This window comes from Callorhinus ursinus, unplaced genomic scaffold (assembly GCF_003265705.2).
Source record: "Callorhinus ursinus isolate GAN/ISIS: 27379988/994484 unplaced genomic scaffold, GSC_fseal_2.0 scaffold69, whole genome shotgun sequence".
NCBI lineage: Eukaryota > Metazoa > Chordata > Mammalia > Carnivora > Otariidae > Callorhinus > Callorhinus ursinus.
The window spans coordinates 4,325,910-4,341,360 of record NW_027397131.1 but is presented as its reverse complement, the minus strand read 5'-3'; the positions used below and the strand labels follow the sequence as shown (position 1 = coordinate 4,341,360).

Genomic DNA, 15,451 nt, shown 5'->3' with positions numbered 1-15,451 from the left:
CCTCTCGTCTGCCCCTCCTCCTCACACACTCTGTCTCTCAAATAAATAATAAATCTTTAAAAAAAAAAAGACTTCTATGGCTCAGCTTTGGACAATTTATATAAAGATTTTCATAGCATGGCCTCAGAGAGTGTTTTCTAATTGTGTCTCATCAGAAGAATCACCTTGTTAAAAACACAGATTGCAAAGTCTGCCCCAAAGTTACTGAATCCGAATCTAAGGGAAGGGGGGGTAGGGGGGTCTGCTGGCCAGGGGGGAAACTGGCGGCAAGGCCCTGACTTGGAGGCTATGAAAAAGGGACTTTTAATTTTCAAACTCAGAGGAACTCGCTGCTTGTAGAGACAAACCCACCTTGTATTTCTTCTTACCAGAAAATGGGTATTATACCTTTTTGTCATAAAGCCATTACGTTTCTAAATATCAGGAGTTCATTTCAAACCATGATCTTTAGGGATTCAAAAACGCAGAAGTGAGAGAGATAAATAAAACGTGGGGGGGGGGGGATGAGAATGCACTGTATTTTAGAATGAATTTGATCATTTGTAGTTTTTAGGTTTGCTAATCTTCCGGTTTAACTGTTCTTAAATGTGTAATGGGATTTCCTAGTAATTTTTTTTTAAATGTCCTTTAAAATCCTTTTAAAAAAAGGCATTTAATTTACTTTGCAACCCTGGCACAGGCAGAGAACGAATCGCCAGCTGGTGCGAGAGAGGCTGCGGTCAGTTCTGGTTTCCCTGTGGGTCCTGTGTTCAGTACGAAGCCCAGACACACTGCCTCCAATGTTCGAATGTTATGAACGACACAGTCTGAGTGTAGTTTATTTTTCTGTCTGATTTTACTTTATTCACTTTACTGTGTCTGAGCCCCAGCTCTACCACCTTAAAGCTGTGTGGTTTTGCACAAGTGATACTGCTTCTTGCTTCCTCGTGTAAAATGGAAATCATACCCCCACACCTCAGAGGATTCCTGAGAGGAATACATGAACTAATGTATAGGAAACTTATTATAGTACCTCATGCCTAGTAATAAATGAAAGCTGTTGCCTAAATTAGTTTGAACTTTGTGTAAGTTTTGTTGACCTCATATTTGAAACTTTCAGTAATAAGAGGTGAAAGGAGTCTTAGGGTCTTCTGCCCTCCCCACCCATTGGGGTACATCACTGGGGGAAACTCAGTGCTCTGAGGATGAGCTTCAGGGCTCCTTTTCTCCATCCTGGGATTTCCCATCTCCCCACCTTAGCTGTAAAGAGATGTTCGTTCCAGCATTCCCCAGGGGACATTGTTGGCATCTTGGTTGGGATACTGTTATTTGCATGGGTCTGTCTCACACATGGAAGGAGGCTTAGCCATCCTGGTCCTGTCCCATTACGGGCCAGCCATGATGACAACCAAAAATGCCTCTGCAAATTTCCAAATCCTCTATGGAGAATGATGATCCCCCTTCTGCTACTGAGAAACTGTGGACGTAGTAGGACTCTAGAGAAATCATCTCTGAGGAAGGAGCATCATACCAGGGGTCGGACAAGCTTCTCCTTGAGCACAGTTCTTTTCCCTGTGTGACTGGAGCCTGCCATAGCTCACAGCCAAGTATCTTCATTTCCCCTTCATTATGTAAGTTATAATACATCTTAAACACCACTGCCACCATCCACTTCTCCAGTTAAACACCTGCAAAGACTTGTAGGCACAGACTGGAATGGGGGATAGCAGGGGCTGGCGGGCTGGGAATTGGGGCGATGTTGCTTAAGGGCACAAACTTGCAACTAGTAGAAAAATGAGTTCTAGAGAGTTAATGAACAGTCTGGTGATTTTGGTCAACAATATTTGTCTGTTTCCAGTCTCATTTCCCATTGGCAAATGGGCTCAGTCTCCATTTCTTGGACTTGATTCTAATCTCCTTGTTTCTAGCACAACTTACGCTTCAATTTTTTTTCCCAACTATGCAAGTCCATGCTCATCTCCTGCCTGAACTTGTCTCCTTGAACCTCCTGCATTGACTTGGGAGAGAGCCAGTAAGTGACTGTTCATATTTCTCAAGATCACCCGTTGCAACCTTTTGGTTCTGCCCAGTCCCAACCTCTTCCCACTAGGTGTCCCTTCACGCTTCCTGCACATTCTTCAAACCACTGGAGGAAGAAGGAAAAGATTTTGGCATGCAAGAATGTGCAGGGCTCAGGAGCAGACCAGGGTGCAGCTGAGCTGCTCCAAATGCACTCTCCAGTGACAGTGTGGACAGGGTTCTGAACATTCAGCAGAGGGGCACAGGAGCCCTTTGCTGCTGTTGGCACTCACCGAAGGAAATGAACATTCTACAGCTGATGAATAATTCTCTTTTAAAGTGAGCTCTGCCAACTCCTACCTTAATAGAACTGTATTTCATGGAATTTCCAAATAGGATTTATTCGGGTCATTTAAAAATGTTCTCAGAGCAACAATTCTAGAGCAGCAGCACTGCAGGAAGCAGGGCACATGTCCAATGAGGAAAAGCGAAATAAAGAGAAACATGCACCTTCCAATGTCAATGATTTAATTATAAGTCTTACTGTCTCAAACAATGTCATAGTAATTGTTTCTTAAAGGCCGACCTTCTCATGCTGATAAATAGCACTGCAAACAGTGTAAATCCAACATTCTAGGAAGCAACATTTCCAACTACAAGTCGTTCAGAGAGCTGCCATGATGCACTTGCTTGATTGACATATGTCCCGCTTCTCAGGCAAACGTGTCTCACGGTGATGGGTCTCCTCCGGGATGCAAGCAGTAGTAACCACATCCACCACAAGCATGGCTGGGGCCCTTGCCCATGTGTTGTGGGTCAAGCACTGTGCTAAGCAATTAATGTGGACTATCTCATTCAGTCACAATGACGTTACGCATGAGGGACTATTACTGGACCCATTTTATGAGTTAAGGCAGAGGGGAAAAGCTTGTGATTGACTGCTGTCTCTCTCATCGGGCTGTTAGGAAAGCTGCAGGCCCCATGATGTGGAGACTTGCCCTGGACCACATCAGTAACTGATGATGCAGCAGAAAGAGAGCCAGGGGTCCAACACAAATCTGAGGACTCCTTCCCTATGCTGCTACAACTTAGAAACATCACCTCGTCAGAAGAAAACAACACAGATCCTATTCCACACAGCAAGATGTCAGTAAGTGCCAGTGTACTAAGGATTTAAGAGAAAAATTTCCTTTATATGGGCGGGGGGGGGGGGTTCACCTGGCAGGCTCAGTTGGAGGAGCATGCAACCCTTGATCTCGGGGTTGTAAGTTCGAGTCCCATGTTGTGTGCAGAGATTACTTAAAAATAAAATCTTTAAAAAAATCTTTTTTTAATTATATAGGAGGTTCTCCTTTGATGTGGCATTCAGGAAATGAAATGAAAAAGGCAGGAAGGAGACTGCATAGTATGCTAAGAGCAACTCTATATAAGAGGTGTATCTCCCACCACTGTGTCCTTGGTTTACTGGTTTTGTTCCTCCTGATGTGTTAATGTCACCCTGCCAATGATATCATGGTTGATGCAAGTAGCTGCATGGCTACTTTCCCATAACTCACATTCTTTTGCTAATGCTCCCACATCTCCATTCTCATTCCAAACGTGGTGTTTTTTTTGTTTTTTGTTGTTTTTAAAGATTTTGTTTACTCATTTGACAGAGAGAGACACAGCGAGAGAGGGAACACAAGCAGGGGGAGTGGGAGAGGGAGAAGCAGGCTCCCCGCCGAGGAGGGAGCCCGATGTGGGGCTCGATCCCAGGACGCTGGGATCATGACCTGAGCCGAAGGCAGACGCTTAACAGACTGAGCCACCCAGGTGCTCCGTCCAAATGTGGTTTTTAAAAAGTCTTGGTCTTTAATGCTGCAGAGCCTGTACTAGGAAATAAATCTAATTTACTCTATCTTTGAAGATATGTTATCAATAGAAATGAATGTGTTTATGTGTGTGTGTCTTTCATCTTTGTAAAGAAAGATATTTAATGTTAAAAAGGTTAATAGGAAGGTTATGGGTGGTTTCTCTTTTCTTTCATTTGCTTTATTGTATTTTATTGTATAGTGCAGGGTCACTGGCACCGCCACCCAAACCAAAGTAGAGTCTTCAGAAGTGATGCATCCTTATAAAACCATTACAAGAGTCACATTATTATTGTGCACCCTTCTCTGTGGAGGAGTAGCTGATGTCTTTTCTAGCACCATCTGGTGGTGGCCTTGATTGGGACTTGATAGCCCAGAACCTGAGACCCTGTTTAATAAAACACCCTTAACTGAACAAAGTTTGGTAGCAGCCAGGGGTGAATGGCCCTTTGTTCTAGGCTTCTTGTCTTCCAAGATCATCTACATTGTCGGATCACAAATCTTCCTGCTGCTCAAAAAAACTTGCCCCTCGGCACCTGACATTCAATCTGTGGGTTTGATGCACTTGCGTAAAATCCCAGTATTAGAATCCTGTGGATTTCCCATCTCCCTTCATGCGCTGATGTCAGTTTGGGAAGCAGTTCCCTACTACCAGGTGAGGTTCCGTTTGAAATTCGGAGACTAGGGAGAGGACTATGGCTTGAGCAAAGTGGATTTACACAGAGGATGGCTGCCCAGGAGTAGTGACATGGGCGCCTGCAAGTTACAGGTTCATTTACTCTCGAACTCAATAAATATATATTGAGGCTTTCCCAGTGCTAAGTGCTGGACTATCCCCAAGGGATTCCAAAATGGTTACTCTTACACAGGTCTGCCTTTGAGGAATTCAAAGTCTTGCAAGCGCAAGGATATGGGAGCTGCATTTCATTGCACCCCTACTTCGGCCCAGATAGGACATGCCAAGTGCTTAACAAAGAAGCTGAAACTTAGTAAATACTCAATAAATTGTAACTATTTTAATAAATCATTATTACTACAAATTTCACCGACAGAAGAAAGGAAGAAAATGAACATCTACTGAGCCCTTATTCTGTAGCAAGCAGGGTCCCACATGCTTTCACACTGTAGCCCTCTGGCTGAATGGGATGCAGCTGTATGCCAAGGTACCATTTCATCAAAAGCAGATAAAGGGCTGTCAGGCAGAAAAAGAGAGCGAGAGGGAGAGAGGAAAAAAAGTCCTGCCTTCTTATAGTACAATAACCGAGGAATGGTTCTCTGAAATAAAATGTCTACCTCTCCTAAAAATATCTACATGGCAAATATGTTGCTGAGTCCTTCGCTGAAGGATGGAGAAGATGAACTTCATGTGAAAGTGGTTATCACAGCGCTCAGTACTTGGTGAGTACTGGGGAAGAGGAGACTTCCCAGGTGAGAAGAGTATGTTCTAGACGAGGAGCTCAGCAGGGAGGGTGAAGGAGGCATCTTAGCACTCAAGGGGCTTAGCTAACAAGGAGAGACTGTGCCAGACACACAATACCATATACACGAAAGAAGATGCAATGCCTACCATGCGAGAGCGAGAGTGTGAGGGGCGCGTCTAGTGATGTGACAGGGGTAGCACCTTGCTTCGGGGGGTCAGAGAAAGCATCTCTGAGGAATAGCAGGCAAGCAGCCTTCACACAGATTAAAAAACTGAGATTTTCAGAAGTGAGGTAATTATGTGGCAAAATCTCCGGCAATTGAAGACCTCTCTTGAGATTTATCTCATTTCTAGTACTTCTGAACTTCACATAGCATGAGTTGGGGAGAAATCACTACTTTAAAACTTCTAGTAATTTTTATTTCTCTTTTGCAAAACATTTCAGTTTTATTTTTGGTGGTGGTGATGGCAGTGGTGATTTCTAGTTACATAATGAGAAAGGCAAAATATTCCTTTGGAGCAAAAAAGAGCAAGTCCATCAGGAGTAAAACTGCTCTGCATAACTATTTAAGGGATCATTTTCCTTGGAGAAGGGAGTTACATTTAGAGATCATCATTATGTTGATGGGAAGAAAGATCTGAGACTAATGGTTTCTCAGCTTTGTTCTAAAGAACTTTTTGTGCTGATGGAAACATTAGGGATTTTGTGTTAATACGTAGCCACTAGCTACAGGTGGCTATTCAGCACTGGAAACATGGTTATTGAGAATGAGAAATAGAATTCTGAATTTAATTTAATTTACATTAAAGCTACTTCCCACTAGATGGTGGCTACTGAATTAAAATGGCCCAGGTATGGAGAAAACAGGGTTATCTCTGTCATTGGGCCCGGAGACTACGTTAAGGTCCGGGAATCCATCTGGGAGAGACATGATAAAAGGGGTCGCCACTGGGGGAAAGCAAGATAGACTCTGCCTCTGGGGGTTCAGGAGGGTGGTACCCAGAGGTACCCCGTGAATGGGTCATAGCCTATGGACTTTTGGGGGCAGTGTTGTCCAGAACCAGTCCTTCAGCTTTGCTTCTCTGATCTGAACCCCCATCAGCAGTCTCTACATTTTTAGAAAAGTCATGTTTGGTATTATAACCTAGACTCAGTTGTGCTTTAGGGAATTAAGAGAGAGACTATGTTGTACGGTTTAGCACTTGGGAACCTAAACAAATTAGTAGAGTAAGGGCAGTAGGTTACTCAAGTCTGAATCTCCAGCTCTAGCCCATAATAGAAGCTCTTTAAATGTTTGCTAGATTGAATTTAATTGAGAAAGGACATCTCCAGATTATGTTTATCCATGGGCATTGCTTTGCTCATTCACATGCTGAATCATGTTGACCTCTTATGTGGGCGCAGTCTAAGTCTGAGACTTTTATTTTTCCACCAACAGGTTTAGCAGTTCACCTATCTAAAAGTAACCTTTCGTGTGACTTAATCGAGTTCCGAATATGGCCCGGCACCTGCCAAAATCTTGTTCAAAACATCTGACATTTGAGAAAGGCAGTCCAATGGGCATGTGAACCAGTCAGTGATCTGTGACACACGCACCAAGTTCTATCAGATGCAATCAGAGCATCATCAAACTAAGCACCTGGGCCACAGTCCCTCAGCCTCCCTGGGCCAGGTGCCTTCACAGACCAGAGAGGGCGGACAGGGCACTTGGAATTGAGCTTTCTGAAATACAGTCACCAAAGGTATTGTCAATTATGAAACTCACTGTTCTTAATAGAAGAATTCACATGATAAAAATCATATTTGAGTTATTTCACATACACAAAAATGGTCTCTATAGATAACTGTAAGATTTCCTTTGTCAAAAAATGAAAACTATATCATCCACGCTTCCCTTTCCGCTACATATATGAAGCCCTTAAGGCCTAAATTTATCCTCCAGTTGTATTCACTGGTTCATTCCAGCTGCTTGGTAACATTTGCTTTTTCTGTTTCATCCTTAGATGTCTTAATTTGTATACCTTTAATCTGCAAACCACCTGAAATCCTTCTGGAAACAAACGAGGTACAACACTCAAACACATAAATCCCTAATTCCTCCCAGAGATCAAAACCAAAAAGTACTAAATGGCAGGACCTATATAAGGATATTTTATTCAATTATCCTCCCCAAATGGGGAGTTGGATAATCATTTACAGGAGAAAAGTCAATGACACGAGTGAAGATTAAGTTGGGTGGCCCATTATATTTGATGAAAAAGACCTCTGAGCCAGCAAAGTATTAATCTAGCTCATTCAATAAAAGGAACTTTGCAGGCATGCACATACTGATTTGGCCTTCAGTTACTCCAGTGCAAAATGCTCCTTCCTGGAATGATAATCACTAGCAGCTCTCGTGTGTCTTAGTTACATTCTCTTCCCCAAGAGAGCTAGAATGATTTGCTAAGAGAGCAGGGGGTCACGCATCCATTCTGACGGTGTTGATGCCATGTCAGCAGACTCTGGTCACAGGCTGAAGAATGCTAAAGCTGCCCTGCAGCAGGAAGAAGCCACCCCACTACTTCCCTGCAGTGGACCCAGGAGGCTGCCCAGGTCTTCATGTAAGATCCAAAAGGAAATAGTTGGGGTCTCCTCCATAGACATCACAACATTATAATACACAAATCACAACCGACATCATCATAAAAATCAAGGGAAGGTGCAGTAAACAGGCAAGTGTGCTCTAAATCGGTGACGGGAATTGCAACTCAGAGGTACACATTCGCCATTGGCGAGGATCTGCCTTATTGCTGCATAAATTAGCTAGCCCTGCAGAGAAGCACAGAAAGCAATCTGTTCTGCTGTGTATTCCCTTCAGCGACACGTTTATTTCTGCCTCGTATCTGCTTTGGAAGTGCCCATCTACCAAATGCAGGAAATGATTCCAGAAGAGCTGTCCTTGCTCCTATTCCCCAGCTCTCTGCCCACAGGTAGCCATTGTCTAGGCCGTGTCCTCAGCCCACAGAGAACTATGAGACTGTACCTGCCTTTCTCCAATGACCTGTCGCAGCCAGAGAGCAGAAACCACAGCCCCTAGGACAAGGGCTGCTGTTGGTTTTTAATTTACCTGTAACCACCTAATCCTCGCCTCGCTCAGACCCGGTTCCTGAAGCTTGTGATCTGCAGCTAGCTCTTAGCAATCAGGGCTTAATGAGCGTTCCTTTATTGTTCTGACCAGGTGAAATCTGTTCCCCTCTGTGTTCTGGGGTGTCTTACTCTCCGCTGCTGTTCCAGCCACACCCCCGAGGGACGTGTGGTGCAGAAACTGCCCAATGAAACTGGGCAGGGAGAGGCCCCGGTCCCCAAGGGCAGATGCTGGGTTACTAGGTAATAGAATTGCTAGAGATTTGGAACCTAAAACGGGTTTCTTGAAGCTGTTTATAAAGACTAGTTCTTCTCAGACACCCGAAAGCAAGTCATCCGTCACCAGCCGCAGAGGGGAGCCTCGTGTCGGGGTGTAAGCGACCGCGCAGGCCTCCTACAAAGTACAATCAAATTACACCACAGCCTTCAGCTCAGAGTGCTGGTAGGCCTCATTAATTAGGGATGACTGGAGAAAACGCTTTTGTAAATCAGTAAAAAGTCTCAATTTTAACATGTTTTAAACAAAAACACAATGTGATTATTTTAACCCACTGGCAAGGTTAACAGCGACGTCTGAGATCTCTACTGATCTTTAATCGATAAATAAGCATTTGTTTGTAATTATCACGTTCATTGTTTTAATGTAAATGGATGGTTTGGAATTGCTCGAAGGAGTCTGAAAATACTGTAATTTGTCCTCTTAGATCCCTTAAACATTGCCCCAATCTTCTTATTTTCAGCAGCATCAGGAAGTTTCTGAACAATGGTGCAAAGACAAACCTCAAACGCTACCCTGACATAAATTTCCTAAATGTCCTAATTAGAAGATGTGACTTAATGAGGTTTTCATTATACTGTGAGTTACAGAAATAAAACCAGAAGAACACATCTTCAAGACAAGAACTTCAGTTTTCGCAGTGATGTGTTCCTGTGCACGAGGTGCTTAACTTTGTCCTTCAAAATGTCAAATTAGGCTTCAGGTCAGCCATGTCACTGAATGCCAGGGACACGCGCCGTGCAGGAAGAACACGCTCTGCGGTGACAGGAGCTGACGGGCACTCCTGAGTCATTTAAACCAATCAAGGCTTTCAGTAAGCCGATGACAAGAGGGCAGGAAATAGCTTTTATATCAGTACAATCTGAGTTCTTACTAATTTTTATAGAACTAATGAGTTATAAGAAGAGAGGGAGAAATGAACACCTGGAGTCGCTTAAGGGAGACAGAAGGCTGGAGTGGCCGGGAGCTTTCCTCTCCTGCCTTTCCTGATTTGCTGGCTCTGGGATCCTGGACCAGCCGCTTCTTATTGCTAAGCTTTGGTTTCCTCTTCTCTAAAACATGGATAAACAACACTTTTCTTGATATTCGAATAACTAAGATAAACGTGCATAGCCTGGCATCTGCCACACAGGAGCGACCTCAAAGATGGTATGACTTCTTCTGCTATTGCTAAAACTAGTACTAGTATATGGCCTCTCTCTGATCTCATCTAATCCCATTTTCCTCCCACAAGTAAGGTTCTAGCAAAAACACCACCTCACATGCTATGTCCGAAATCCCAGTGCTGATGCCGTACTTGCCGACGACATGTCTGGCCCCGTGCCCTTCTAATTCCCACAGTCACCCCCTGAGGGAGTGGTGATATTATTTTATTGTTATTACTCGATTTCATAATTCACACACTGTTTCATCTTATCAATGAGGAAACTGATGGACCCCAAGAAAATTTAAAGCCAAAACTGGAACCCAAGGAGTCTGAATCCTGAGCCCACACTATCAGCCTACTCTTCTATCCTGCTTCCTCCTTCCTTTCTACTTCTATTTCCGATGATGAGGTGTCTCAGGATCAGGCGCAGCACCAGACTGGTGTTTACACTCAGAACACTACTACTCTGGATGGCTGGGTTGCTATCCAGGGATACACACGATGCTGTAACTCCTTTCTCCAGGAATCTGAACTTAGTCGGGGTACGGAATCTTGTGACTCATTATGAAAGTGTGTAGGGGACAGACGATGAAAGCAAAAGATAGTCTCTGTTTTTTGGGTTCTGAAGTTTGGATCTCATCCAGATATTTCACCCTCTTCCCATCTGCAAGGTCAAGACCCTGCTAGCTAAAGCACTCTTAGTGCCATCTGACCCATTTCTAACAGTCTCAGAAATTTCTACTTGGGGAAGGGTTTGTACTTTCCAGTTGTGATTCCTTGAATCACATCTGCTATATATTCACGTATATGTGTATCCTTCCCTCCCCCCATGATCATGGCTTATTTATCCTGTTAGGAAACAGGCACACCTGTATAAAAGCAAGAACATGCAGAAGTCGAAAATCACAGCTTTTGCTGAATGGTAGGTAGGACCTAGAGGTCAGCGGTCCCAACTCCCTCCTCCTGTCAGGCAAGGAAGGCTCAGAAGGCTTTCACATGCTTTCAGGGCGGGTCCTAGCGCCCTGCTCTTACCCTCGCAGTGAAGTCCACAGCAGCCGCTCGGTTTAACAGCAACGTGGCTACGTTGATATTTCCATAGTGAGCAGCTATGTGGAGCGGAGTGAAGCCACTCTGCAAAGAAAACACAGCAGACATTCAATTGATTCCTGCTGGCCCCTTGTCTGACACGTTAATACCATAACCCTGCCCAAATCAAAGGGAGGAAGCAAAATATGCTGAGGTCCACATTCCATTCTGTACTAGGTTTCTTTCAATTAGTGCCAATTGTTCGTAGGGTTTCAAACAAACGCCCAACTCATAGGCAGAGGAATAGCCAGGAAGGAACCAAGGGTGCAGACTGAATAATTTTAGTAACCCGGTAGCAGAACTATATAGAAGCCAACGTTTCAAAACATCAAAACAGGGACGACAAGAAAAATCTATTGCTTACAGAAGGTTTGATAAATACCACTGTTTTATTATCGATGATAGAATTGTCCATTGAAACTCTTTGTCGAAATTCAATTTGTTTAATATATTCAGTATGGAGTAAATTCCAATTTTAATGACAAAAGCAATTTTGGGGGAGAGAACTACAATTGGTCTTGTATAACGGGTGATTGCATTTTAGAAAGAATCCACAAGCTGGTCTCTTTATTAGCAAATGCCTATTCAGTAACACATTTTCTCTAGCTTAGTCATACCAAGGTCATTTTACTTCCTTAAAAAATGCTAAAACATGCAGCGATTCACTTAGTCCCCAAAGATTGAAACCTTAGAGGAACTAGATGCATTTCTAGATTGTTAGCAAGCTTCTTAGCCATGCCAGCTGTCTTACTGAGTCTTGTGGGGAGGGTGGGAATATCGGTACCATTCAGAGGTAACCTTCATTTTGCTGACACCACTGAGGCCGAGTGTCATGCAGAACTCTAAAGAATCAGTCCTGAACGAGTAGAATGACAGGGTTGTCTGCAGCTTTAGGTAGAGCTGATAAGCATCTAAAGCATCAAAACTGTTCATGTCACCCAACTCTACTGCGACATCCTGCAGTCTCAAGGATTCCTCATCCTTCCTTTCCAACACCAGGTTCAGCTGCAGAAAGCCCTGGTAATCAAACTACTATCTTCTCTGGCACATGCTACTTTGGGGGCGGGGACGTAAAGCAGGTATCTAGCCTACAGAGGCGATGCAAAGAAGGAGGGAAAGAAATGAGGCAGCAGCACTAGGTAATGGGAAAATGATGATGCAGACAGAGATTATATGCATATGTTTATATATATATATATATATACCTCTGTTGTTCTATTCACCACCATCTAGGTTAACACATTTGGAAGCAAAGAAGAGGAAAAAATGAACGGTTAGTTCGCTCTCGGTGACATGGATGGCAGCAAGCTCATGGCGGCTAAGTAATGAGGATGGAAGCTCTGGTGGGAGCACAAGAGGCACAGAAAGAAAGCCAGACCGAACGGAGGGCTACACAGTGGCCTGTTCCAAATGCCACATTTCCTTCACAGAGACTTTCAGGTCATACATGTCAAGGCAATGGTGATGTTCGGCTGGGACTCTGGCTGCCAGCACGCTCTCCACAACTGATCAATACTCAGTGCATTGCCTCTCATCTCAGATACCAGCCAAAGGTTTATTTGTGCACATTGTTGTTAGCATTTTGTAATTTTCCACCCTGGTGTTTGAGCTGAAGTGTTGGATACATTCAAAATACACGTTAGAAGGAAGGAAACTACCAGGTGCCTATAAATGGACCTCGGATGTGGCCTCCCTGTTAGCATGCATCAGGCAGCATGCACCGTTACCTCCTAGCTGGAAATGCTGAGGGGGCCACGCCTTCAGTCGGCTGACTTGGACACGTATTGTCACTGCTCCCAGTGAGGTTAAGGGTTTGGGGTAAGCTTGCCAAAAGGGAGACCAGGCATTCTTACAGCGTGTGGGTGCTAGCGCAGGAGAGCGCATGGCCGGCTGCCCGCCTTCGCGCCTCACCTTTGACTCCACATCTGCATTGTTGTCATTCTGCAGCAGCAGGGCCGCGGCCTTCGTGTCGTCTTTTCGGGCAGCGATGTGAAGAGCTGGAAGACGCACTTTTCCTTTAGTGTCATTTTCTAGCAGGAGGGAAACGACTTGATCATGACCTTGTTGCAATGCTACCGCCAACGGTGTAAAGCCATCCTGCAAATAAATGGATGGGTCAAGATTGGCCCTAGCAGACGTGTTCTTTTTGATTAACAAATAAGAATGCAACCGAGCGACCAATTTTTGTTTAGCGTTGTTAAAGCTACCATATTCAAGTAGATAGATATGTGAAAAGACATATATATGTCTACAAATATTTGTTTATATTTATATATTTACCAAAGCAGAAAATAATAAAAAAATTTGTAATAAGTTTATGGGTTTTTTTTCCTGTTAAAAAGTAATACACATTAATTGGGTAAATTTTGAAAGTACATAAAAGTACTACATAAAGAGGAAAAAGATACCATAATTTCAATATCCAGAAAATAACTGCAGTGAAAACAATTTATTTCAGGTTAAATCCAGGTAAATTTTTCCAAGGATCTTATTTAATTAAGCTATAAAAATTTCCGCTAATATTTCAAAACTAGGGGAGAGGCCTGTCTGCTTCCTCATTGTGTCGTGATGCCTAGCACATATCTGGTGGCCACTCTGTATATGTTAATTGGTGAACCATAGTAACTGCTGTTTTAAGAAAGGTCTTTATGAAACACTCTTGGCTCCTCTGACCAATGAAGGGAGAAGACACAGGGATCATGCAAAACAGGACTAGAATAAACTGAGATATACATTCAGGTCTGTGCATTTTGAGCCTTCACACTGTATTGCCCTGGGACTTGACAGAGAGAGGACAACTACAGATTTCTCTGTGGTTAAGTAATCTGTGGGTGATCTAAGGTTACTGACAGTGGAATAAACAGCATGGAGTAGAAAATCCTAAGACTGGCTCGAATTTGAATTCTTCTATGCTTTTATTGTCATGAACTCAAAAGAACATTTATAAATTATTTTTATTAGAGAACTGGCAAGTAAGTTACTTATTTTACTTGGGCATGATATTTTATATTGGTAAGCCTTGTGCTACAAATAGAGGGCTACGCCAGTGGAAGGGTGTTCACACGGGAGAAAGAAAATCTAGTGACTTGCACACTAGTGTCTTGTTGGTCTTCCTAAAGGACCACTTTCATCATTCTTTTCCTTGCTGGAAAATCAGACAAGGGCTCCTACCACTTTTTTGACTGAATGCACATCAGTATATTTATATTTAAGGATGTGTAAAATATTGGCCCCAAACACCTAAGGGACACTATTGCCCAGATTCTTTTCATATAAATCCTTTCCTGCAGTCTCCTTATTAACTGCAGTGTGCAAACTATTTCTACCCTGGCTTCTATACTCATGCCATGCCCCCCACCCTGCAATGTCCTCCGCCTTACTCTACAAACACAAATTCTGTCTATTCTTCATGCTTTGAGAACCAGCTGAAGTTCCATCTGCCTCTTTCAACTTTTCCAGGGAGACCCAATAGAGGGAAAAGATGATCATTAATGTAGCTAGAAGGACTTTCCTGGCAGCCTTAAGAAAGGCTGAAAACAACCAAGACATTACCAAAAGAACATCACAGGTTTACACTTAAGGGCATGAAGTTTCGAATGCAATTTAATGTTATGAGAAAAGTAATCTACATAACTATGTAAATATATGACCTCATTTTCATAAAGATAAATATGTGTGTTGTGTACATATACCAAAAGGTCTTAAGGAGTAAACAAAATGTTATCTCTAGGGAAAATTAACAGTGGCTTTTTCTTCTTTTTGCTTTTCACTTTACTTTCTCATTTACGTAATCTATTACTATTACAAAACAAAAGAAAAATACATTTTTTAAAGGACAGAATGGGGGGCGCCTGGGTGGCTCAGTTGTTAGGCATCTGCCTTTGGCTCCGGTCATGATCCCAGGGTTCTGGGATCGAGCCCCACGTCGGGCTTCCTGCTCTGTGGGAAGCCTGCTTCTCCCTCTTTTGCTCCCCCTGCTTGTGTTCCTTCTTTCACTGTTTCTCTATCTCAAGTAAATAAATAAAATCTTTAAAAATAAAGAAAGAAAGAAAGAACAGAATGGTCAAAGGAAAATTGTGTATTAAGAGTGAATGTGAAACCTGGACAAAATGTAAGGGGTAAAAATGACAGCCTGCTTCTGGTTCTGAATCAAAACTAAATGGCTATATTTTCTGCTAATATGAACTTTTAAGCCCATAGGGCCTATACATAAAGGAAACTACTTTGCACCAGAAAATAAACTGCAACAGAGACCACAGCACCCACAAGAATGTGCTTCCTGCAATAAGCCAATTAAAGAGACAAAGATACCAGCTCTAAGGTGTCAATAGCTAAAATTAGTAGCTCCCGATTTTGGCTCCAAACCTAGTTTAAACAGTTTGGTTCTCTCTGTGCAGTTATTCTTAAAAGAAAAATACATGGGGCACTGGCGTGGCTCAGTCAGTTAAGCAGCCAGCTCTTGACTTTGGGCTCAGGTCATGATCTCAGGATCCTGAGATCCAGCCTCTGGTCAGGAGGGGAATCTCTCTGAGCTCAGTGGGGAATCTGC

General features: G+C 43.2%; 1 protein-coding gene across 28 annotated transcripts in view; it reads right to left on the bottom strand.

The window, feature by feature from the left end:
* The window catches only part of ANK3 (ankyrin 3), a 681,670-nt gene that overhangs the window by 203,436 nt on the left and 462,783 nt on the right, over positions 1 to 15,451 (bottom strand). For 21 of the 28 annotated variants that reach the window (XM_073886212.1, XM_073886216.1, XM_073886210.1 and 18 more), the window contains 3 exons: positions 12,814 to 12,999; positions 12,108 to 12,131; positions 10,849 to 10,947 (listed from right to left, as the gene is read on the bottom strand). In XM_073886212.1, coding sequence (XP_073742313.1) covers positions 10,849 to 10,947; positions 12,108 to 12,131; positions 12,814 to 12,999 — 309 coding nt within the window. The remainder of the gene's footprint in view (positions 1 to 10,848; positions 10,948 to 12,107; positions 12,132 to 12,813; positions 13,000 to 15,451) is intronic. The other 7 variants (XM_073886213.1, XM_073886225.1, XM_073886227.1 and 4 more) reach the window with 1 other exon arrangement.